The sequence below is a fragment of the Cydia splendana genome, chromosome 6 (genome assembly GCF_910591565.1).
Source record: "Cydia splendana chromosome 6, ilCydSple1.2, whole genome shotgun sequence".
In the NCBI taxonomy this organism is placed as follows: Eukaryota; Metazoa; Arthropoda; class Insecta; order Lepidoptera; family Tortricidae; genus Cydia; species Cydia splendana.
The window spans coordinates 13,519,188-13,543,381 of record NC_085965.1 but is presented as its reverse complement, the minus strand read 5'-3'; the positions used below and the strand labels follow the sequence as shown (position 1 = coordinate 13,543,381).

At 37.7% G+C, this 24,194-nt stretch overlaps 1 protein-coding gene across 1 annotated transcript; it reads right to left on the bottom strand.

Moving 5' to 3' along the window:
- Window positions 1–6,161: 6,161 nt before the first annotated feature.
- LOC134791864 (papilin-like) lies at window positions 6,162–11,701 on the bottom strand. Its single transcript, XM_063762990.1, has 5 exons — window positions 11,335–11,701; window positions 9,906–10,002; window positions 9,076–9,191; window positions 7,558–7,648; window positions 6,162–6,579 (listed from the first exon to the last, which is right to left on the bottom strand). Exons 1-5 carry the CDS (start codon window positions 11,663–11,665, stop codon window positions 6,339–6,341), a joined length of 876 nt encoding a protein of 291 aa, XP_063619060.1. The 5' UTR covers window positions 11,666–11,701; the 3' UTR covers window positions 6,162–6,338.
- Between the last annotated feature and the right edge of the window lie 12,493 nt (window positions 11,702–24,194).

The window sequence follows — 24,194 nt, the reverse complement described above, 5'->3', positions numbered from 1 at the left end:
ATATCAACCAGCTTATTTATCGTGTCGGTTCATTTCAGCGACAAACCGCTACCATTAAATACAGTGACCGGGACGATTGCAATTGACTGCGAATCTGGGTGCAATCGATGCACACCGTATATTATTGGCATCTAAATTATTTTATTAGCCGAGTTCGGACGTGCAAGATTCAAACTGGAGACCGCGAATTTGAATCCGGGTTCGAATAAATGGTCCAATTATTGTCTGGTAAAAAGTATAATCCCTTGGTTACACTAAACTAATTTACTTTCTCGTCTGCCGGCGCTATTCTAGAACCACTTATTTAGCTTCCTTTACAGTTTGTAGGTTTACTTACTATTTTTTGCAATGAATGGATTGAATTCTCAATATCCCACATGTTAGATATCTACAGCCATCCCTTTTCCAAACAAATAGACAAAGTAAATCATAGGCGATGGTTACAAATGCGCCGCCCCTGTCTTCGGCCTTTTTGTCCCAGTAATGAAACGTCTAGGCGGTTCCCATCGGCCACAGAGTAAAACCATCATAGGAAAACCAGTATAAACTAGGCCTCTGATTGATTAAAGTTGTTATGGACCTCGACGACACAGTTATACTGGTCCTCTTGACGTGGTACGCATAGAAAGCGATGGATAATAGCCCAGGATGACGCATCAATCAGGCTAATCCAATCACGGGGAGTCGAATCAAAAATAACGACGTTACTCGAGTAAGTTGGACATTTTTCATTTCTTTTCAGTTTTTATGTCTTATTTGAAGACAGTTCGCAGATTCTTCGTAAGCCATTCGTAAGCCAGTTGAATGTCAGTTGAACAAATCGTGTATAGATTCTTATACTTACCTTTAAACGAGCAATTCTTGTATATTTATTTATACATATATTTCGGGGATCTCGGAAACGGCTCTAACGATTTTGATGACATTTGCTATATGGGGGTTTTCGGGGGCGAGAAAAACCGATCTAGCTAGGTCTTATCTCTGGGAAAACGCGCATTTTTGAGTTTTTATATGTTTTCATAGCAAAGCTCGGTCTCCCAGATATTCTATATTATAGTAAGCATAGGTTATTTAGTTTAAAAATTTCTTACATTAAATCTCAGAGTAGTTCATAGGTACTTATTTCGGTTTCGGTAAATCAGGTCTGTCTAAATAGGATACCTACTTACACTTAGTTCCTAACTAAGACATTAAACAGAAAAAATATGTTAAAATAGTAGTTCTTTTCTTAAGGCTGATGATTTACCCGTAGCCACTTATTTGTCCCGAAATATACACATAATGTATGATACAGTTGTATATTATAACTAAAACTCTAGTTTGCTTTTTACTTTTTATTTACTCATACGTAACACAAACAAAAAGTTTCCATACTAGATCCACTACAAACTCATCCGTCCCGAATATCATTGAATTCGAGTTTAGAGCTGCAACGTTAGTTATAGCTGGAACAATAGGTACCTATGCAAATAAAACTAGACGTCGGATTTTGAAATATAAAAAAAACCGTCAAGTCTCTCCGGACGGCAATTACCGGGAGTCTCGACGGCGTAATCCGGCGGACGACGAAAAACTCTTCCTAATTAATAGTACAGCTTCTGGATTAATTAGTGCCGATCTCCAGCCACTCTTTATTATTTGAATTCAGCCGGCTAACAAACCTATCATTAAAGCTGTAGTCGGAAAAGTTAAACTTTCCAAGCTGTCTAGCCTAGCTTTTTACGGATTTCATGCCTCAGAATGAGCATAATTATCTAAGTTTTATGCAAGCTACGCCGCTATGCAAGACAGTTTTGTCTTTGGTTAAGTAAAGTTGCTCGATTAATTCAAAACTTTATTGCATTGCACCAACTTGCATTAGTAATTACTATCCACTTCTTGTTTAAGAATTATTAATTGACCTAACTTAACCCTGCTACGGGGAAATGAGATATACCCAACCTTATTTACATTTTAGGAGTAAAATTCATAGGTAGAATACAGCAGCAGCAGCACACACACAGCACACAGCACACAGTAGCAGCTCTACGGGAGAAATGGCGACGTGTCGTTAAACAAGTCGCTCAAAAGTCTACATAATGGCCACGACCACTCTGTCAAGAGTGTAACGAAGAAGAAGAATACCTAACTAGGTACTTTAAATAATCATACCTAGGTACTGCTATATTTTGCTGCAAAATGTTTTATTCTCATGTAGAATATGTAATAAGTAATAACCAAACTACAAATCCACGCGTACGTAGTCGCGGGAATCAGCCAGTATTATTATAAAAGGATATTTACCAAGTTCTAGCCACACCATTATCCGGTTCCAATATAATTATACAGTATAAACATTCCGAATAGGACCCCAGTTCGCTTTTACCTCCCACGAAACGAGAAACTTTCATAATGATAATTGGACCCTGGAAGGTAATCACTTCTGATCCCAAAAGAATCAAGTTGTACCTTCCAGGTAGGTAAGGCACGTTTTTGGGTAAATTTTTGAAGAGGGTGTTTTTTAGACATTTGTAGGGCAATTTTTTATTTTTGGAAAATCAGATTTATTATTATCGTTTTAGAAAGGGTTTTTGACAACAATAAATATACTGTACGAGGCACCACTCTACTTTTTATAGTTAGCTAGATATGGACGTTTAAATATTGACATTTGTATGGCATTTTTCGACATTTTATGGCAGTATCAACATTTTTATGGCACTAATTATTGTTTTTGTGGCGTTTGTACGACCCTGACAACATTTGTATAGCACCTTTTCGAAATTTGTATGGCAGTATATCGACATTTGTATACCACAATCGATATTTATACGGTCAAAATAGCCGTACAAATGTTGCCAATAATATTTTTTTGCGAAATTTCCTACACAATATAACAGATTCACTTATTTATTTTACGATATATTATAAGTATTATAACACTGTATTTGTAACTGTTATTGTAAATTACACATTTTTATTTCGACTGTATACCAACATATTAAGCGTCCATACAAATGTCGTTGTAGTTGTACCAAAATATATCGAAAGAGATTTTTGCCTGTTTTTATATAAATAAAACTGCTTCCACGTCTACATTTGATGTTGATCGACGCCCAACTAACCTTACTATTGTGTCGTAAATTTAATTTAACCGTTATTCAATAGACAAAGAAAAATTTGGGGGGTGTCTTTAAGTCATAACAAAACAAGTGCCGCGCGGGACATCAATAAAAAGGCTTCCCTTGATTTATTAAATAACGCATTAAATTATCATTTATTAAATCTATTCTCTAGAAAATGCTCTTTATAACAATATAAAGTTATTCATAATACGTTGCCTACATCCAAAGTTATGATTTTTTTATTGGGTGTGTGCCGCCACTGGGACACGCAAAAAACGGCAAATTTCGCCGTTTTTGTAACTTCAAATGCGATTTTGTCAGAAACAAATAATATTTAAGGTACAGTTGTACATTATATTAAAGCTCACAATACATTGGATGAAAATATATACATACCCAGTCTTTTAGTCCTATGGACTTCGAGTTATAGCCGTGGGACAGCAAAAAATGCCTATTTGAAAATTGACCCTTTTATACCTATGTAACCAAATGTTGTCAGTCGATTTTCCTTGCTCGAGACATGCAGAACAGGTACAAGCATATTTTTAACCTATATAGATTAGAACCCTCTCGTCATCAGTGTTTGTCGATTTTTTTGCACTATTCCTGACGCCCTATATTCCCGGCCCCCGGGACTCCTGCCAGGGCCTGCAGAGGTACAACTGCGCGGGAGAAAAAGGCATACAGATGAATGTAGTCTGCTAGAGCCACCTACACCTTCAGCAGAACTGGGAGACCTACACGGTTAGCAAAATGATCGAAACCATAATACCTACTAGGGTTTGCTCCCGGGAAATACCGGAACCGAAAGTAGCGGGAATTCCCGGGATTTAGAGCCAAGCAAAGAACCGGGATTTCAAAATTAAAATCCCGGTACTTTCGGGATTTTCGGGACTAAAATTTCCGGTACAATATTTGACTGCTTTCTGTTACTTAGCATGAAATATCATGTTTTATAAAGAAAATAAATATATTGTATCAATCTAAGGCTGATATAGAAGCAAAAAATACAGAGAATTTTGTAATTAATAAAATACTACTTGTAATTCAAATTCAAACACGGTATAAGAAACTCTCATATGATAATGATATTTTAAATGAATTAATTTATTACAGTGAGATGCCCAGGATCCTTGGTAAATTCTTAATTCTGGCTGAATAATTTATTGATTTGTCGTATTGTTATTTCTGTTATTACATGTTCGAAGGTCCACAGCTCATTTTAAACGCATGCGAAAATTAGATGATATTACTGAGCCACAATTCAGTTTTTGCCGATCAACAAAGATAGTAAAAATATCACATGTAGTTTAGGAAAAAAAAATATTATTTAGTATGTACGCAGAGGCCGTTCATATCACAGTAGTTAACTGTTAATGTAAGCAGTGATTGTGTGGCTTAAAGATACATATTATGGTACAAAAGAAGTGTGTACCTTCACTATGCTACTTTTATATTGTTTTATGCTTTTCTTACTGAAAATTGATGTAAAAACTGATTTTTGAAGGCAGTCCCGAAAGTACCGAAAATACCGGGAAATCCCGGTACCGAAAATCCCGGTTCTTTTAAACAGTACCGGTTCTGCAATCCCTAATACCTACTGCCTACCAGACCAGCCATGTCGTTCAGGATACTCTAAAGTGGGTTAATACTGTGTTGTGCGTACACTATTATTACCTACAATAACTATCCACACTGTGGTACAAAATTTTCGGCGAATCCCTTAAGATTAAGATTCCTGGTATCTGCGGTAAAACCATTTACCGAGTCAACGTCCATAAATGTCAGAAATTCGTACTTTTACCAATAGGTGCGGGTCGGTGAAACTTATGGTTTACATAGTTCGGGCTTTTACACTCACATGTACCTACATATATCTAAACTTTAAATTTTAAATACCTAAGTTAGGATATCACTAAAGGATCTTCTAACTCCTTTATAAATTCAAATTCTCCAAAGAGGGTGCTGAATGTTATCAGGGCCATCCGTTAGGAGTTACACTTAATGAAGCCTCCCCGAGGAGTAATGTTTCCATTAGAAACGATTACCCTGAATAGAAACTTCGAGAGCCGCTGAACACCCAACTATTATAGCTATTTAAACCCGCTAAGGGTATTGAATAGCTTTGCGATTGTTCCGATTTCACCCGTATTGTTAGTCCACTCCATTGATATGACGTGAATTCAGTCCATTTAGACTACACTTAGAAAACGGAATATAAATAGAGTTAGACCAAGAAAAGTCTGCAGCAATTTTGACAGCACACGCAGTTTAAGATACCTATTACTTATTCTGTGACGCAGTGCAAGTGTTATTTATACGTCATAATTTCATAGATGTTTGACGTTTAAAATAACACTTGTACTGCGTGGGCTATCAAAATCGCTGCAGACGTTTCTTGGTCTAACTTTAATATTAGATTTAAGGTGCTACAGTTATACTACAAAGACATCGTAAGCGAAGAGTAGGTTTCACTGAGATTAATACCATCTTTTGATCATATTTTGAACCGACATTAGGAAGGTACAGGTTCAGTGATCGATTGTGCCTTTTTTGTAGTTTACAATAACGCGCCTACTAACAGTAAGTGATGCATAGATTCCTTTGGTGACACAACCACTCCTAGTCATAAAAGCTACAAATATTTACAAGTACTTGAAGCGGTATTTATATAAATTACAACTGAAAACAATTAAAAAAACCCGGCCAAGTGCGAGTCGGGCTCGCGCATGAAGGGTTCCGTACCATTACGCAAAAAAACGGCAAAAAAATCACGTTTGTTGTATGGGAGCTCCACTTTATAATTATTTACTTTATTCTGTTTTAAGTAGGTATTTGTTGTTATAGCGGCAACAGAAATACCTACGTCATCTGTGGAAATTTCAAATACGTCTATAGTTATCACGGTTTATAAGATACAGCCAGGTGACAGACAGACAGAGAGAGAGACGGACAGTGGAGTCTTAGTAATAGGGTCCCGTTTTTACCCTTTGTGTACCTAAACCCGGAACCCTAAAAAATGGTTTAGGGCTTTTTCGTAAATAAGTAAATGAGGAGTTAATCCATGAAATAAATTGTACTTTAAATGCATATAAAACTACTACATTTAGGTACCTACAGGTACGGTACTGTAACGTGATAAAAGGTAATCTCATGAAATACGCGGAGCAAACTTCAGTGCAGGATACTCTACCTATCCGTAGACCTGATTTGATTACCACTGGACGTGAGTAGTTATGATGGTGGACGCGTGTTACTGTCCATGTCCTTGTCCTGTTCGTCGTCCCCTGGCTCCTCTGGGTACTCCTCCTCTTCGTCCTGTGCTGTACTGTTCTGCGGGACCTGTGTCGGCTTGACCGATTTCTCCTCACATCGGTTCCAACACAGCGGTTCTCTTTCGAAGTTGTTCTCGTTGCCGGCACAACCCCCATAGACGAACGATTTGCAAAGCTTTTCGTTTACGTCGTAATAGAACCTGAAACGTTAGACGAGGTTAGAAAGGTTATTGCTGCGCATAGCATTATTTGAGGATACAATACCGCAACATTTTCGCCCGGATAAATGCGAATCTTGAGCGTTGCGAGGGTTTCAAGAGACATGACCAAGCTTTGCAGCCCTAGTGAAACGCAAAAATGTTCACCACACCAACGAGAGGCAAATACTAGAGTGTTAAACATTACAAATCAAAATGAATGTTTTTAAATATTTTGATAAATATTAAAATGATTTTAAAACCATCACTTAACAGTCCATTCTACCTGTAAACATGAGGTAAAATTTGCACAAAATTTAGACTGATTGAGACACAGTTTTCAAAGAATAAATACGACTCATAGTTCACGTTTGGCGATTTGTCAGGTTTTCAAGTCACATTTTTGTCAAGCTCGAGTTCTGATGATGGGGTCCGTGAGGAACTCAGGGAACTCCTCAAATCGTAGGATCTTTTAGTTATTATCTAAAAACGAAGCATTTGCATTTAAATAAGTGCATATAAATATGGAACTGTTAATGATGATCAGAACAGAATGGACCTCCTCTACAATAAAAAGAGTTTTAAAAGTCTTAAGGCTAATTTAATTTAATTATACCTACATAATTGTTATGAGATGAGATCGGATGAGATCTGGATGAGATGCACTATGGTTGTAAATAATTAAATGTCATTTTAAACTGTTTTGAGGAAGCGATATTTTCCATTAAAGGTTATGTATTTAGTATTTAAAACTATTTTGTATTTTGCACTTGATACAAAATAGTTTTAAATATTGATGAATAGTAGGTATGTATATCAAGGAAGTACCTATTTGTATTTAAATACTTTTTATAAACTACTTCTCCCATCTCTGCAAATACATGGCCTCAAGGTGTACCCATTAAATTTAATATGATTATGCGTGTGTGTATGTATGTGTGTGTTTGTTGATTTTATTAAATATGTGGAAAAGTTACTTACATTGTGAAATGACCCAAACATCGTCCAGATACGGGCTGAAGCTTACAAATGTCTATGTTACCTGGGAGGCTCGCCGGCATGAGTGCAGATCCTGTAGACAATTATATTTGTAAATAGTTTTAACAAAATAACCGTATAACGCATTATTGTACAGTCGACGTCAAAGATATGTTTACATTTTTTGCCTTATTACAAAGGAGTAAGGTGCATAAGTGTAAACATATCTAAGACGTCGACTGTATCGTACGTGGCAGCAGACATTAAGGAGACTGTACAAAATGAAACTTAATATTATAAGGACACAGTTGCAATTTCAATAACAAAGAAAAAATGATTCAGGATGTATGTAGCCGCATAACATTGAAGTTGCAAAAGTAAAGGTAGGGACAAACAGAGCTCACGCAACGCAACGTAGGTACCTACCTATTTACATTATGAAATATGGACCCTGAAATTTGTATGCTTAGAAACATAGGTAAGTACTTGTCATACGCAACGCAACGCATGACAAGTATAATTATGTCTCTAAGCATGCAAATATCAGGGTCCAGATTTCATAATGCATTGCTTACGTTGCGTTGCGTGGGCTCACTTTGCCCCTACCTTAACTGTTGTAGTAAATAGTAGAATTTCTATTTTTCTCGGCTGTTGCGTGTTATAATCGATGGTAAAAATTTCTCATAATAATCGCTCTTCTCTCGATTCAACGACAATCAACTGTATGATTCGCTCGTATCTAAGTATGTCGCAATATTTCACGTACAGTCAGCAAAAGAGGGAGTTACACGATATAAAGGCTTTGATACAAAATATCAAGCAATTTTTCACTAAAGTTGACTATACTACCACCCTTAAAACGATACAATTTAATAGTAAGCGCGTTGATTGACATCGTGTGAACGTGTTCACGCCGCGTGGACACGATTATTGTGCGGATGAGCTGTGATATTGACGGCCACGCCTGCCCATTGAACGCCCCGGCTGCCGCCAAAACCAGAAAGCCATATCACTGCGAAACAAGCGGTTCTAGTCGCCTTTTGTGGGACGGTACCTAATGTCGTGGCAATTGAATTCCGTTTGTAGCACAAAATTAATTAGGCGCTTCGTTTACAATTGGCCAATGTAACGCATTCGTGTTGAAAAGACTTTCGCAATGTCACTCGCAAATATTGATACAGATATGGAACATATAATATATGTATGTAGGTATACAGCCGCCATCAGATATATCGTACGCACTCTAGCGCCTTGACAATAGAGGCGTGTTCAGATATTTATGAGCGCCTCGGCCGCCCCGATGTATCTGATGGTGACTGTACGTCATGCATCACACGGCTAAGCAATACGCACCATTGTTTTGCGCAGACATTTCCATTTTTTTAGCAAAATGTCTTTGTCACAAAGTAATATTTCGGTGTGGGTATAATATTCTGGCTCTTTAAAGCACAAACTCCGTAAGGCCTCTAAACTTTTGTATGGCCGAGATTGCTGAGGTAATCAATCACTTTTAATGCCTACCTTTGCAATGGTTGTGGCACTCCTCGACAGACTCGAATTGGTTCTTGTTGTTCTTTGTGCTGCATCCAGAGAACACATGCGGTAAACACTGATCCAGCTGCATGTTGTAATAGTATCTGCGAATGGGATGCTTGGCAATTATTGGATCAGTTATTAGGAAGCTACTTAACAAAAACATCGATTTGATAGACTTAGATCAAGAAAAGTCTGCAGCGAGTTTAATAGCCCACGCAGTGCGTTATTTTAAACGTCATAATTTCATAGAAGTTTGACGTTTAAAATAACACTTGCACTGCGTGGGCTATCAAAATCGCTGCAGACTTTTCTTGGTCTAACTTTAACAACCTGGAAAATTTAAATAATTGTTTGGAAGAACGGTCCCTGAAGTTTTATTTAATCAAACTTTAAATGCATAATAGGTACAAAATATTACAAAGGTGGTGGGGAGTGATGGAACGGTGCCAGCATTGTGAATTAAAGTCGGAAAATTAACTATTTATACTCACAACACTTATACAAGGGATTTCCATACTTAGTAATTAGATGGCGTGGGTCTTGCTTATAGCAAGCATGGGTATGTACCTGTATTTATAAAAAAAAATATTCAACTAGGCCTAGCAACAAGCACTTTTAATTTACGTTATCTTTTTTTTTCATAAGACTCCGTCATCTATTGTCATTTAACGTGAACAACGTTCACGCAAAACCCTTATTTCACAGAAACACCATTTTCTAAAGAGGTAACATTTTTCTTAGTCACACTTCTGTTTCTCTCCACTGATCTCAACCATGATCTCAACTATATAGTAGAAGGTACCTTAGGAACCTACTTTGTTTGGTTATTTCCGCAGTTGCCAGTTTCCGGTTGCAGCATGCACCAATAATCCCATTTCCACATTTGATCGAAGCGTCCGCGTCCCGTGTCGCCTAAAAATTACAAATAAAGACTAACAGAAATTTAATGCAAGTACCTAAGCACTCCATTTCGTTTTATACTGTACAGTCAGCAGCAATAGTTGCTATGCGGGCGAGGTGTTCACAATGATCTTGACGCGACTTTATTGTTAAAAGAATAAGAGCGCGTCAAGGTAATTTTGAACACCTCGCCCGCTTAGCAACTTCTGCTGCTGACTGTACAGGCAGCGGTTAGGTAAAGTGTAGTAGGTAGGTCGATTCACGAGAACCACATTCGACGTGTTGCCTCTCTGTCGCACTTGTAAATTCGTACTTAAGTGTGACAGGGAGGCAACACGTCGAACGTGGTTAGCGGTAGGCCCTCTGGCACGAATGGAATGAACGAAACTTTCATTGTATGAGTGACACCTGTATCAGTATTCAAATGGCTGCCAAAGATACATTATTGGATTTAGAAGCGTGTTGTGAATGAAGGTCAGAAAATCATGTTTTCGGAGATTGATATATTTAATGTTTTGTAGTAGATTTGGAGTTACAACCTGACTTGGTAAACGAAATACTATGTTGGAGACGTATATCCCTCGGCCTGGTAAAGGGTTAATGTGATATATACACACAACGTACGGTCAGCCAAGAAAGTGGTTTACCACTTTTCAACTCTATCAATCAGATGATAGAGTCAAAAAGTGGTAAACCACTTTCTTGGCTGACTATACCTATGTCATACAGAATGATTTTTTAATCGTGAATCGAAACCATGTTTTCTAATACTCCTGCTGAAGGCAAACACGAATCACTAGTGCTTATCGTAATTAATGAGCTATATTAACGCTAAAAAAAGAAAGTAGATCCCCACTTATCATCTTATATGGTCACCCTACTCGGACCACGTGAAAAATTTAAAATTTCGCCCTGTAGATATTTTCATTCACTCATTCCATTCATGCCAGCTCTTGTGAATCTACCTGTACTGAGTGTACAGTCACCTGCAATAATATGTTACTCTTCGAACGCCGCAAAAATATGTGACACGCTCTTATGGCTCTACGAATAAGATCGTGTCAGATATTTTTGCGGCCTTCATTGTGTAACATATTATTGCAGGTGACTGTACCTACCTACATATGTACCCACTATAGGACCTTCGGTTCCGCCTCTTGGAAAATCTATACATATATGTATGTAGGTACTTTTACATAATAAATTTAATAATGGTTGCCAGTTGCTCTTCGCTGCGCCTGCTAAGGCTACTGGACACTGGACGTGGACACTACTGGAAAATATGATTGCACATAGAAATGCAATCTATTCCGAGAGGATCGTAAGTTATTAGTCCATACTTACTAAAGAATCTCCGTCCACTCCTTTGAAATATATCTGTAGTATATTCAACTTTGTAATCTGATTTTCGTACATCTATTCTCCTTATAAATGTTGTAGGCCGCGCCGATGTCGATTCTGTCTTTGAAGCCGTGGTCAGTTCGACTTCTACTGATGGTGTCGCGTCGTCCGAAGTTCCTTCTGGCTGAGAAACCATTGTGATCATATTTCCATCAAGCAAACGAACCACCATTCCCAATACGACGAAACAAGGGCGAAAATGCATGCTGTTCGATATATAAACTGGACTGGCGAATACAATAAAAGGTAGACCAAATTTATATCCCCATAACATTTTTATAGTTCTCTCAAGACGTAAATAAACCTTAGTAAGGTTAACGTTACATACTGAAATTGATTTTAGTTACGTTGGTATGTATATGTATGATGTTAAATTTGATGTACTTATGCCACATCGAGTGATATTTTAAATATACATAAACTAAGATATTTTGCGTCTACTGAAAAGTATCCGACAGCCACAGAGGTTCCTTTACCTCCACTGCTCCACACACTCGCAGCGAAAGACGCGAAAACCCCTAAGCGCCACTTGCACTAGTCCACTAACTCGGGGTTAAGCAGTTAAACCGTTAACCGTGTCAAATAATTGTATGGTAACCATGGTAACTCCAGGTTTAACCGGTTAACCCCGGGTTAGTGGGATGGGGCAAGTGGCCCTAAGAAACTCCCAAAAATACCAAAAAGAATTGTGATTATTTTCTCGCCTTCTCATTTTTGGTTAACGCTAAAAGAAATAACCAATCCTTTTTCGTCTCAAACTCTTGAGAACAATGCAAAACGGATCTATTTAAAAAAATCTATTCAAATTGACCCGCTTTCATTGCTCTTTTGTTTGTAATAGGTACATACAATGTTGATTATAGTTTGTAGGTACACCGGGCCGACAATGTGGCGGTATGCGATAATGATTTGTGTGTGCACAATGCAACGTTTGATCGCAACTGTTTGCTGATCTAATGGCATTTTCCATTTGCATTCGAATTCCTGGGCTCTGCAGCACTAGGGCGATGGGGAAATGCCGAAAGCCCGGACAGCAGTGTTAAAGGTACAGAAGGTCCGTTGTATACAGCGTGTGTTTGACAGTGTTAACACCAAGGACCAATATTTAACGCAATTCAAATGTAAGGCGACCAACATATAAGTATGATCCGGAAATTATACTTTTCGGAAATATAATACTTTACCAGTTAACTTTTGAAAACCTTAGGTACAAAATCCGTAACATTTAGGTGTAACGAAAACACACCTTCGCCTCCGCTGATGAAGATGGGAATACTGAAGACACCCAGAAATTCCTAGGATTACATAGGGGCACTTAGGCGCCCGATAAAAATACAGGATTTGATTTGGCAATACCAACCTTTTAGGTGCTAAGCGCGTCAAGTTACAAGAGTAAGCAATAAGCAGACATCGTAAATTTTATACTTAGCATTTTTGGTGCAGCGGAGTGGTGTTAACGGAATTGGTATAGATAATTCCAACTGAAATGGTAAATTAAGGTTAATATTAACGTAATTAACGCTAATTAATCATTAGGGTAGAAATTGTTTATACCAATTCCGTTAACACCACTCTGCGGCACCGAAAATGCTATAAAATTTACGATGTCTGGCAATAAGATATAAGAGTAAGCAATAATAGTGATATGTAAGTATTTCGCTTCCACGTAAAGTGTTGAACTACTGACCTGTGTTCCTTGTGCCCGAGCGATGAATACTCGAATGCCCGAATCGGATTATAGCTAACGACTCGGCATTGAGCGGCCGCGGCGGCGCATTCTCGGGGCGCCGACACTGATAAACTGTACCGACTGCGATGGACCAAATCAAGTTAGACACGTGAATCCTTTGCACGGTCAGAAGGATTAACATGGATTAACGAGCTGGGTGTAGGTATTCTCACTATGCGGAAATTAAGCGCGTAAATTTAAGAATATTTAACGTAAAGCCTTTATGTTATATCCTTAACTCAAAATTAGCATCATTTTATTCTAGTGGACCTAATGTTTAGTTGGTCCTAATGTTTCTATAGTGTCGCTACTTGCGTTACAAATAGTTGGTCCTAATGTTTATATAGTGTCGCTACTTGCGTTACAAATAGTTGGTCCTAATGTTTATATAGTGTCGCTACTTGCGTTACAAATAGTTGGTCCTAATGTTTATATAGTGTCGCTACTTGCGTTACAAATAGTTGGTCCTAATGTTTATATAGTGTCGCTACTTGCGTTACAAATAGTTGGTCCTAATGTTTATATAGTGTCGCTAGTTGCGTTACAAATAGTTGGTCCTAATGTTTATATAGTGTCGCTACTTGCGTTACAAATAGTTGGTCCTAATGTTTCTATAGTGTCGCTACTTGCGTTACAAATAGTTGGTCCTAATGTTTATATAGTGTCGCTACTTGCGTTACAAATAGTTGGTCCTAATGTTTATATAGTGTCGCTACTTGCGTTACAAATAGTTGGTCCTAATGTTTATATAGTGTCGCTACTTGCGTTACAAATAGTTGGTCCTAATGTTTATATAGTGTCGCTACTTGCGTTACAAATAGTTGGTCCTAATGTTTATATAGTGTCGCTACTTGCGTTACAAATAGTTGGTCCTAATGTTTATATAGTGTCGCTACTTGCGTTACAAATAGTTGGTCCTAATGTTTCTATAGTAACGCTACTTGCGTTACAAATAGTTGGTCCTAATGTTTCTATAGTGTCGCTACTTGCGTTACAAATAGTTGGTCCTAATGTTTATATAGTGTCGCTACTTGCGTTACAAATAGTTGGTCCTAATGTTTATATAGTGTCGCTGCTTGCGTTACAAATAGTTGGTCCTAATGTTTATATAGTGTCGCTACTTGCGTTACAAATAGTTGGTCCTAATGTTTATATAGTGTCGCTACTTGCGTTACAAATAGTTGGTCCTAATGTTTATATAGTGTCGCTACTTCCGTTACAAATAGTTGGTCCTAATGTTTATATAGTGTCGCTACTTGCGTTACAAATAGTTGGTCCTAATGTTTATATAGTGTCGCTACTTGCGTTACAAATAGTTGGTCCTAATGTTTATATAGTGTCGCTACTTGCGTTACAAATAGTTGGTCCTAATGTTTCTATAGTGTCGCTACTTGCGTTACAAATAGTTGGTCCTTATGTTTATATAGTGTCGCTACTTGCGTTACAAATAGTTGGTCCTAATGTTTATATAGTGTCGCTACTTGCGTTACAAATAGTTGGTCCTAATGTTTATATAGTATCGCTACTTGCGTTACAAATAGTTGGTCCTAATGTTTATATAGTGTCGCTACTTGCGTTACAAATAGTTGGTCCTAATGTTTATATAGTATCGCTACTTGCGTTACAAATAGTTGGTCCTAATTTTATTTTATTTTATTTTATTTTATTTAATAGGTCTGCCAACAGCGGTTACAATGATACATTGTTAGGTATAGGTACATTTGATAGGTGTCTTATGTTTAATGCACAGCTAATTATAGGCACACACCACATGTGTAGACTTAAAGTTAAATTAATAAGATTAAGAAACTAAATAAAATGGGAAATGGAAATACGTTGTAATTCTACGTTTCCATCGAGGTTGATGGTGATCGAGAAGTTGCTGTGGTTGGCCACAGAGCGGCTGAAACTTGGCTGGGTGGAGCTGATTTATAAATCAAGTGTGTAGGTAGATATTTTAAAATTAGGTTTTAGTCCAAGAATTCAGCTACTCTCCACCAGAAAGTCACTACGCAAGTTCCTTGCCAACTTATGTGTTGAGTGATAGGTATTTATATGATCTTACATGTTATTTAATTATACTAATATTATATAGTAGTACAGGAATGAAGAGGAAGAATGCAGAAAAAAGCAAAAAATCACGATAACATACAGTGATTCAGCCCTGGGTGTTAGTCCGGAATTTACTCAAAGAGTCGAAGTAAATATCAGCATTGCCACATTTCTCATTTAATAATCTACTTAGGCGGGGAATAGGGAAGTTTTTACCGAGAATAGTTTTACGAAAAGGAGGGTTTAGGGGTTTTATTGGAGTGCGTGGATATCTATGCGGAGCTCTGAAATGATTTTTTTCTAATAGTTGGGGGCAATCCATTTGATTTCTCGATAGCTTGTATAAAAATGATAGGTCTAAACTATCTTGGCGTTGAGATAACGATGGTAATTTAAAGTGTTTTAAGCGTTTCTGGTAGGACCTAATTTTCTTTGCCATCCCGGTTGTTCTTGCTAAATGCCATACAAAGTGTTTTTGTATCCTTTCCATTCTCAAGTTATGGGTCGCAAAGTGTGGTCGCCAAACTACGCTACAGTATTCTAAAATGCTTCGTACTTAGGTATAATATAAAAGTTTCTCAGTTGTAATCTTACGGAAGGTCTTACTATTTCGAATCACGAAACCCAGCATTTTAGAAGCTTTTTTTGTAATGGCATCTACATGAGGGATAAACGATAGCTTTTGGTCAAATATTACACCAAGATCTTTAACGTGGGTGACTTCCTCTATTATTTCGTCGTCTATGTAATAAGATGATTGCCGAATGTTAATATTATGCGTAAATTTAAGATGATAACATTTATTACTATTCAAATTCATGCCATTGACAGTGCACCAATTAACCAGTCTATTGATATCTTCTTGAAGCAATACAGTGTCTTGTGTCGAATTTACAACGTTGATGAATTTGAGATCGTCTGCAAATAGGAATGGTGTCGCGTTTATTATAAATTGTGGGATGTCGTTTATAAATATGTTGAAAAGAAAAGGTGCTAGATGTGAGCCTTGGGGGACTCCCGATGTTATAGATTTTAGATTAGAGTCGAAATCATTGACAACTACATAAAAAGATCTATTGGTAAGATAAGAACGTAACCAAGACAAAAACAATCCCGAAAAACCATAAGCTGATAGTTTCCGTAACAACACGTTATGGGACACATGATCAAATGCCTTGCTGAAGTCTGTGTAAATAGCATCGACTTGCTTACCGGCATCTATTTGTTCTAATAGTGTTTCGACAAAAGTTACAAGGTTAGTGTTAGTAGATCGAGCTGGAACAAAGCCATGTTGATGAGTTGTTAAATTTTGTTTGATATGATATTGAATTATGGGGCACGTCAGGGATTCAAGTATTTTAGCAAACGTGCTTAGAATAGAGATGGGTCTATAGTTGTCAACAAGAGTATCCTTGTCCGATTTAAATATTGGTACTACTTTAGCAAGTTTCCATTCTTGGGGAAATATACCCGATCGAAGTGACGCGTTAAAGATTAAGTGCAGAGGTTCAACTAAGTTCTTTGCGCATTCATAAATAAACATTGGTGGTATACCGTCGGGGCCAGCACCCTTGTTGACATCCAGACCCAATAGTTTTTTTGTTATTACATTGTGGTTCAATGTCACATTTGTCAATACCTCTGAGCTCACATCTATAGAGTGGTCATTAGGATTAGTTAATACTTCGTCAGTGCTGTACACAGAGGAGAAAAAATTTGCGAACATATTACAGATGACGGAACCATCGCTCGATGTGGTCGCCCCGTCTGTCGTAGTTTCGGGGTACGTGCTAGCACCGCCACGTTTGGCTTTTATAAAGCTCCAGAAGTATTTAGGATTGTTTGAAATGTTCCGTTCAACTCTTTATATATATGAATTATAAAATTCGGTTGCATACTTAGTACACCTTGTCTTAAGAATCGTAAGAGTAATCTTGTCAAGAGGGTTTTTGTATTTGTTAAACCTAATTCTATATTTATTTTTTTCTTTGAGCATTCGAATCATGTTCTTATTAAACCATGGCGGGTACTTAAAGCTTCTATTTTTTCTAACGAGGGGTACATGGTTTTCAATGACAGTATCTAGTGTATCGTAGAAAGTGCGTACCATTACATTAATATCGGCATCCGAAAGAAGTAAATTCCAATTAATTTTTGCTAAAACTTGATTAATTGATTCGTATTCTGCTTTCCTAAAGTTACGTATGGTATTGAAGTCATTATTCTTTAAGGTACCCGTCTTGTTAAATGATAAGTTTATATCTAGTGGCGGATGGTAATGGTCGATTTTACTAAGTACATCTGTTGCTGTGCTAACCGTACAAGTTGTACTAAGGTCAGTGAGAATTAGATCTAATATTCTGTTTTGACTACTCACTATCCGGTTTTTTTGAGAAAGGTTGTTTAAGTTACAAAAATCAATGAGCAATTGTGTTGTGTGTTTATATAGTGTCTAATGTTTATATAGTGTCGCTACTTGCGTTACAAATAGTTGGTCCTAATGTTTCTATAGTGTCGCTACTTGCGTTACAAATAGTTGGTCCTAATGTTTATATAGTGTCGCTACGTTTTTAGTTCCGTTCTTATTTCATTGATTACTTGTACCTGGATACCTAGAGTCAAAATTTCATCATGTAGGTAGTAATTGGGTTGGTTGACTTTTAAAAATTCTCAATCGGGGCTATTGTGAGGAAATGAATTAGAGTAGGTAGGTAGGTATATGTACTTATTTCTTTTTCTACGTTTTAGGTGGTTACCATACCTCAATTCACCAACGCAGCGGCAGATAACGTTTACGAAATTTTATGATATTTAATATCTCCCTGTACCACTTTGCGAGTTATCGCCTGAAAAAATCTTAAAATACCAAAAATTGGTCTAAATTAATTTTATTATTATATCGCATTTAGGTATTTAATCAGTGTTAGATCATTTCTTGACTAATTCGTTTAGTTATTTTTGCATAACTTACACCCTTATTTACTACATCCGTGTAAATCGCCTGTCTCCATAAAACGAATTACCAGCTATCCGCCGTCGGCGATTAGCCGGAAATTGCTTCCAAGTCTTACTTTTACTCTCATTACTTTAATGAATAAACTAATAAGGTAGAGTCGATATTATTCATAAAACTTCAGAAGCCTCAATTAGTTAATTTATGTTTTATCCCGTTCTTACAAATCCTTACATATTTTAAAATTACAGATTAAGAGCTATTTGAGGATTGTAGCGCGTTTATGAATACCTAAATATGCAGTGAGGGAAGGCCCTTCTCTTATTAAGGTAGAAGGTAGACCATCCAAACCATAATCACAGAACACCATTTAAAGCCCTTGCTACACGGTCGCCGACAAGCCTTCAAACCGCGTGGCCTTGGTCTGTCCCGGACCGTGTAGACAGTTGTTACCAACAAAATTTGACCAAAACTGACCAAGGACAGACGGTTAGAAGGCTTGTCGGCGACCGCGTAGCAAGGGCTTTAGGAGGCCACGGGCCATCATAAATGTGTGCATTTCAACTGCACTAAAAAAGTATAAAACTGGTACTTATCCTTGTATGGATTTTTCTACACAATCCGTTTGACATTGCTCTTGTGTGTATAAGTAGGTATGCCTACCTCATGAGTCATAACAAGCATTGTCTACTTACGTATAGCTACGCGCTCAATGCTAGATGCGTTGCGTTCTATCGCTTTGGTTGGCGCGCACACAGCGCACACGTTCAATTAAATGTTATCTATGGAGTTCCGTGCCCGAGCCCGTATGTCTGTCCGCCAACAATATTTAGTCCCATCTGTCGTCCAGCGAATCGTGTGTGTTTGTGTGGAAAACGGATCACTAGGCCGTGTATTCCCAATGCTCAGCACGCTCAAGCGAACTACATACCTACTAGAACAGAACTGTGAACTTGCGATTCGTATTCGCACCATCGCCCACACTGTTAACTATCCATCGGTGGACCTCATGCCTTTTGTAATAACTGTAATATGGTCCACGGATGGACAGTTAAGAGTATTGCTGTTTGTACAAACCAAATACATACCACCATGCCACCACCTTGGGAATACTAGTCCTTAATAGTAATAGTAGTAATAATTTACTATGGAAACAAAAGCAAATCGGTATGTAGATGTGATAACTAGCTAGTCCAACTCGGAAATTAGGATATAAGTTCTTATTGGTTATAATTTATAAAATTGTAAGTTGTAATTGTAAGTGTGTAAAATGTAACTCTTTTTGGGATATTTCGAACCAGCCGTGAATGTCGATATCGTTACAGAACAAGTAGAGTAGGTATAACTTCCTAAGTATTCAAATCAAAGTTATTTACTGAGTCGATATCTAAAGCTCTCAAGTTACTCGAGCGCAGTTTTACGACTACTAAACCGAAAAGCCAAAATACATTTTACTACGCAAAAAGCGCAACCACTTTAGCTGGGTAGGTTTATTATGAAAGGGTCCCATTTCGTTCGGATATTTCCAATCATCGGCCACTCGATGATCCCGTTATCCGATAATCGGGTAATCTTGTGGATGTTTTGAGAATTAATTAACAGATAGATGCCCTTGCTCTCCTAGTTAATTAAATGGATCGGGGCAATGATCTCATAATCCTTGCAATATTTACCTATCTACGTCACTTTAGAAAAGTCTTATTTCATTTCATTTCAATCCCTTGTAACACACCAAACGTAAACAAAAAATTGCCAATCGGGGGAAATAATTCGTGTAGTCGCGTATTTTGGCATAGTTATAGAGGAAATCGTGTATAAACAACAATTTAAAAAGATTTTAAAGCGGGAAAGTTACTTATAATCAATCCTAATATCGTTCTTTTTAGTTTTTCGTAAATAACTCGTAAACGGTAGCTCATAGCAAAAAATAGTCTTTTATGTAGATAAATAATTTTGTATAAAATTTCCTACAAATTAGATACACACGATGTCCCAAAAATATCACGTCAAACTGACACTGGAGGTAGGACACCCTAGTAGTAAAAATTAAATGAAAAAACAGGCTGCATAGGTACCTCGTGAATGTTAACTCTCAAAGTAACTTTGAGGGCTTTCCAAATGAATACCAGCGGCAGCGTCACTCAACCGTCAGTGATAAAAAAGAGCAAAATTAATAAAAACAAAAATCGGTTATAATAATTCTAAAACCATGCAACTTTTACTGAGGTCATGTTAAGCTGGTTTGGATGATCCTCTTATGGTGTCCTACCTCCAGTGTCATTTTGACATGCATTTTTTCGGACACTGTATATCTACATATTTCCTAGGAAATTTTATAAATATTATTTACGTATAAGACAATATTTTGCTATGGGCTACCGTTTCCGAATTATTTACGGAAAACTATAAAAAGGGACATTTAAACCCCGCCCTACCCGTTAGCTTCACCCCCACCCTCCGGTACTTTTAGTATGTTGTTTAATACACCATTCCCTACAACTATGCCAAAATACGCGACTACACATATTATTTCCCTCGTTTTTCCTTCGTTTGGTAGCCTAGTTTTGGATTATTAACAGAGCCTCTACCATCAGTTTTGACATTGACATAACGCTCACGTCTACGTAATTTACTTTCTGTACATCTCGCTTGCACTAATATGCGAGTACGAGCGAGATGCATAGAAAGTAAGTTACGTAGACGTGAGCGTATATGTCAATGTAAAAACTGATGGTAGACGCCGTACTGGTAGGTACAAACAGCAACACTCTAACTGTCCATCGGTGGACTTTATGCCTTTTGTAATACCGATGGACAGTTAACAGTGTGGGCGATGGTACAAACTAATACAAACAAGAGCAATGAAAACGATTTTTATTCCTCTATCAAAATGTTCCCGCCGGGCACAGGCGGGAATAGGTGTTTTCAAATAAATCATTCCCATTTGTCCCAAAGTCATGTATGGCGCCTTTCACGTGGGGCGGGGACAAATGGGAATACACCAAGGAATTGCATTATTTCGCCAAGGCTCACGCGGCCCAATTGCGATATATAGCATTCAGTAAACGCGCGGTGCCGCAGGGAGTAATCAGTCGACCATTTGGCACTGCGCTGTATGCGATTCATTTATCATGGCTAATAGCCGTCACGTTAACAAGTGGCATGGTATCTCTGGATCACTAGTAAAAGCCTTTCTCATTAAATATTTCCTTTCTCAATAAATCCAATTTCTAAGTGCACATGTTTCTTGTAATAGACTTCGAAGCACCAAAAAAATTGCTCCATCAAAATCATTGAAAATATGTACAGATACACAGATACGGTACACTGCCAGCACTAAGTTTTGGAGTGCTTAACCGGCGAGGATTTTATTTGTTAACATGATTGTATGTACAGTCACCATCAGACATATCGGATCGGCCAAGGTGTTCAAAAATATCATCAGTAGAGGCAGTTGTGTACAGATTATTTATGAACATCACGGCCGCTCCGATATTATCGGCTGGTGACCTGCTGTATCAAAACCACTATCAGTCTATCACATTTCAACTAACATTGACTATTGATTCAGTGGCATTCAAAGGGTTAACAAAATTATGAAAAGGTATTAAATTTAAAAACAAACAAGTGTAAACAAATATAGGATTATATTCAGTGAAACATTCACATCCAACATAACAAACATTGGAACACCCTCCAATAGTTTGTAGGTAAGTTGTCACGGCCTGCTCGAGGTCCGAATCCTACAGACGGGTCTAAATAGTGAATCAACTATGAAACTATAATCCCATTTGCCACTATTATTTCCGGCAAAAAATTAGTTTAAAATTAAATAGTAACATTATACACGTTCGGATGTTCTGAGCGGCTTTCAGCCTTAACAATGTGGTGCTAGTTACTTAGGTGCAGCGGCCGCGCCGGGCCCCGGCGCCGCCTTTTGGTGATTCGACAATCAGAATATTATATTCTATCCACACTTCAATATTTTCTATAAAACAGGTTACATAAGAACTCACGTATCGTTAGTTGTTTTTAAGTTAGAAAAAAGCTGAAAACTACAGGTCCGCGATAGTTAAGTGCAGGAGCTATTATGTACAAGCCTCACTAATAGTTACTATTTTATCACAATGGGGATTAAATTTGATTCGATGATGCTAATAGAAAAAAAACGAATGAAATTGTATTAGGATTGTCTATGAACAAGAGCATTCAATGGTCAAGATTCAACACATGATAAAATGACGTAACATAATAATTAAGTATTACAGACAGTATAAATGATAACAATATTATTTTAGTCTATGTTATTAAAGTATGCGGATCAAGCGCGACTATGGGTGACCGTCTACCAAACAAAGCAAATCCCAAATTCATCTTTATTACATTCTTAACAGGACTTTTATTACCTAATGCAGTTTGGCACTAGTAAATTCAATTCGATCTAATAAAATGGTATACATTATTTACCAAAGCTACCGTTAATGCAATTTAATACTTTCATACAGTAGGTTTTATACAGTAGAGTACAGAGGTGGTCACTTTGCCTAGACCAGCGGTCGGCAAACTTTTAGCAGCCAAGGGCAACATAGTAGTTAACGAACTTGGCGCGGGCCATAGAAAGTAGGATCCTATAGAAGTGGTATACGCGTGCCTCCGTAAGGGACAAAACATAGGCAATGCGACACTATGATTGGTCGAATTAATTTGTTGCCCACCATAACCCATACTAATTTAAGGTGGGGAATAAAAAAAATGTGACACTGTGACAAAGACAAACAATAATAGCGCTTTCGCTGCTACTCCTACTGAAAGATACATAAGACTATCCCGTTCGCTCAATTCCCCTACCCATCATGCCTTATCTAGTTAAAATACTAGATTCATGGCGCGGGCCGAATTGTGGTAATATTTGTGACTTTGACGTTTGTCAATATTACATACAAAAGTGCCAGGGAGGCTCGCGGGCCGCAAGCGAGAGGTTCGCGGGCCGCATGCGGCCCGGGGGCCGCTTGTTGCCAACCGCTGGTCTAGACCACATATCTGCCTTGATAGACAATACTTCGAGCAATTACCTACTAAAATACATTCCGTACCACTTATTATTATTTCATTAACGCGAAACATTTTTTTTTTTCAATAAAATTGATTATTACATACATTTAATGATTTTATTCTTGCCATATGGAGCATTTTATATTTAATGATAATTATAATACAACCCACGTTGAATGGGAGAGGCCGGTAAAAGCTAATTGTAAATGACACTCAACGATAGTTCGTTTTTAGGGTTCCGTACCCAAAGGGTAAAACGGGACCCTATTACTAAGACTTCGCTGTCCGTCCGTCCGTCCGTCCGTCCGTCCGTCTGTCACCAGGCTGTATCTCACGAACCGTGATAGCTAGACAGTTGAAATTTTCACAGATGATGTATTTCTGTTGCCGCTATAACAACAAATACTAAAAACAGAATAAAATAAAGATTTGAATGGGGCTCCCATACAACAAACGTGATTTTTGACCAAAGTTAAGCAACGTCGGGAGTGGTCAGTATTTGGATGGGTGACCGTTTTTTTTTTTGCTTTTTTTTTGTTTTTTTTTTTTTGCATTATAGTACGGAACCCTTCGTGCGCGAGTCCGACTCGCACTTGCCCGGTTTTTTTTTGCCGTTTTTTGCATTATGGTACGGAACCCTTCGTGCGCGAGTCCGACTCGCACTTGCCCGGTTTTTTATGCAGGGAATTTGACAATGCCATAGATGCTAAAATTGACAGGTGCCTCCCCCATTTAATTCAAATAGGTACTATGTACCTACAGATGTAGTGAATAATCCTTTACCATCGTATTTGCACGGAAACGCACAAACGTGTTGAACTGTTTATGTCATTTCAGTCAGTCTCAGTATAAATACGGAACCCTAAAAAGTACTGAGGTTGACTGAAGTAGCCTGACAAATACGAACGTTTCCGAGAAAATAGCAAAGGATTGTTCACTGCATCTGTAATATTCTGCTTTGATGGACGGTCACCCAGAGATAAGGAACATCTACATCTTACCACCGAGAAAACGTAA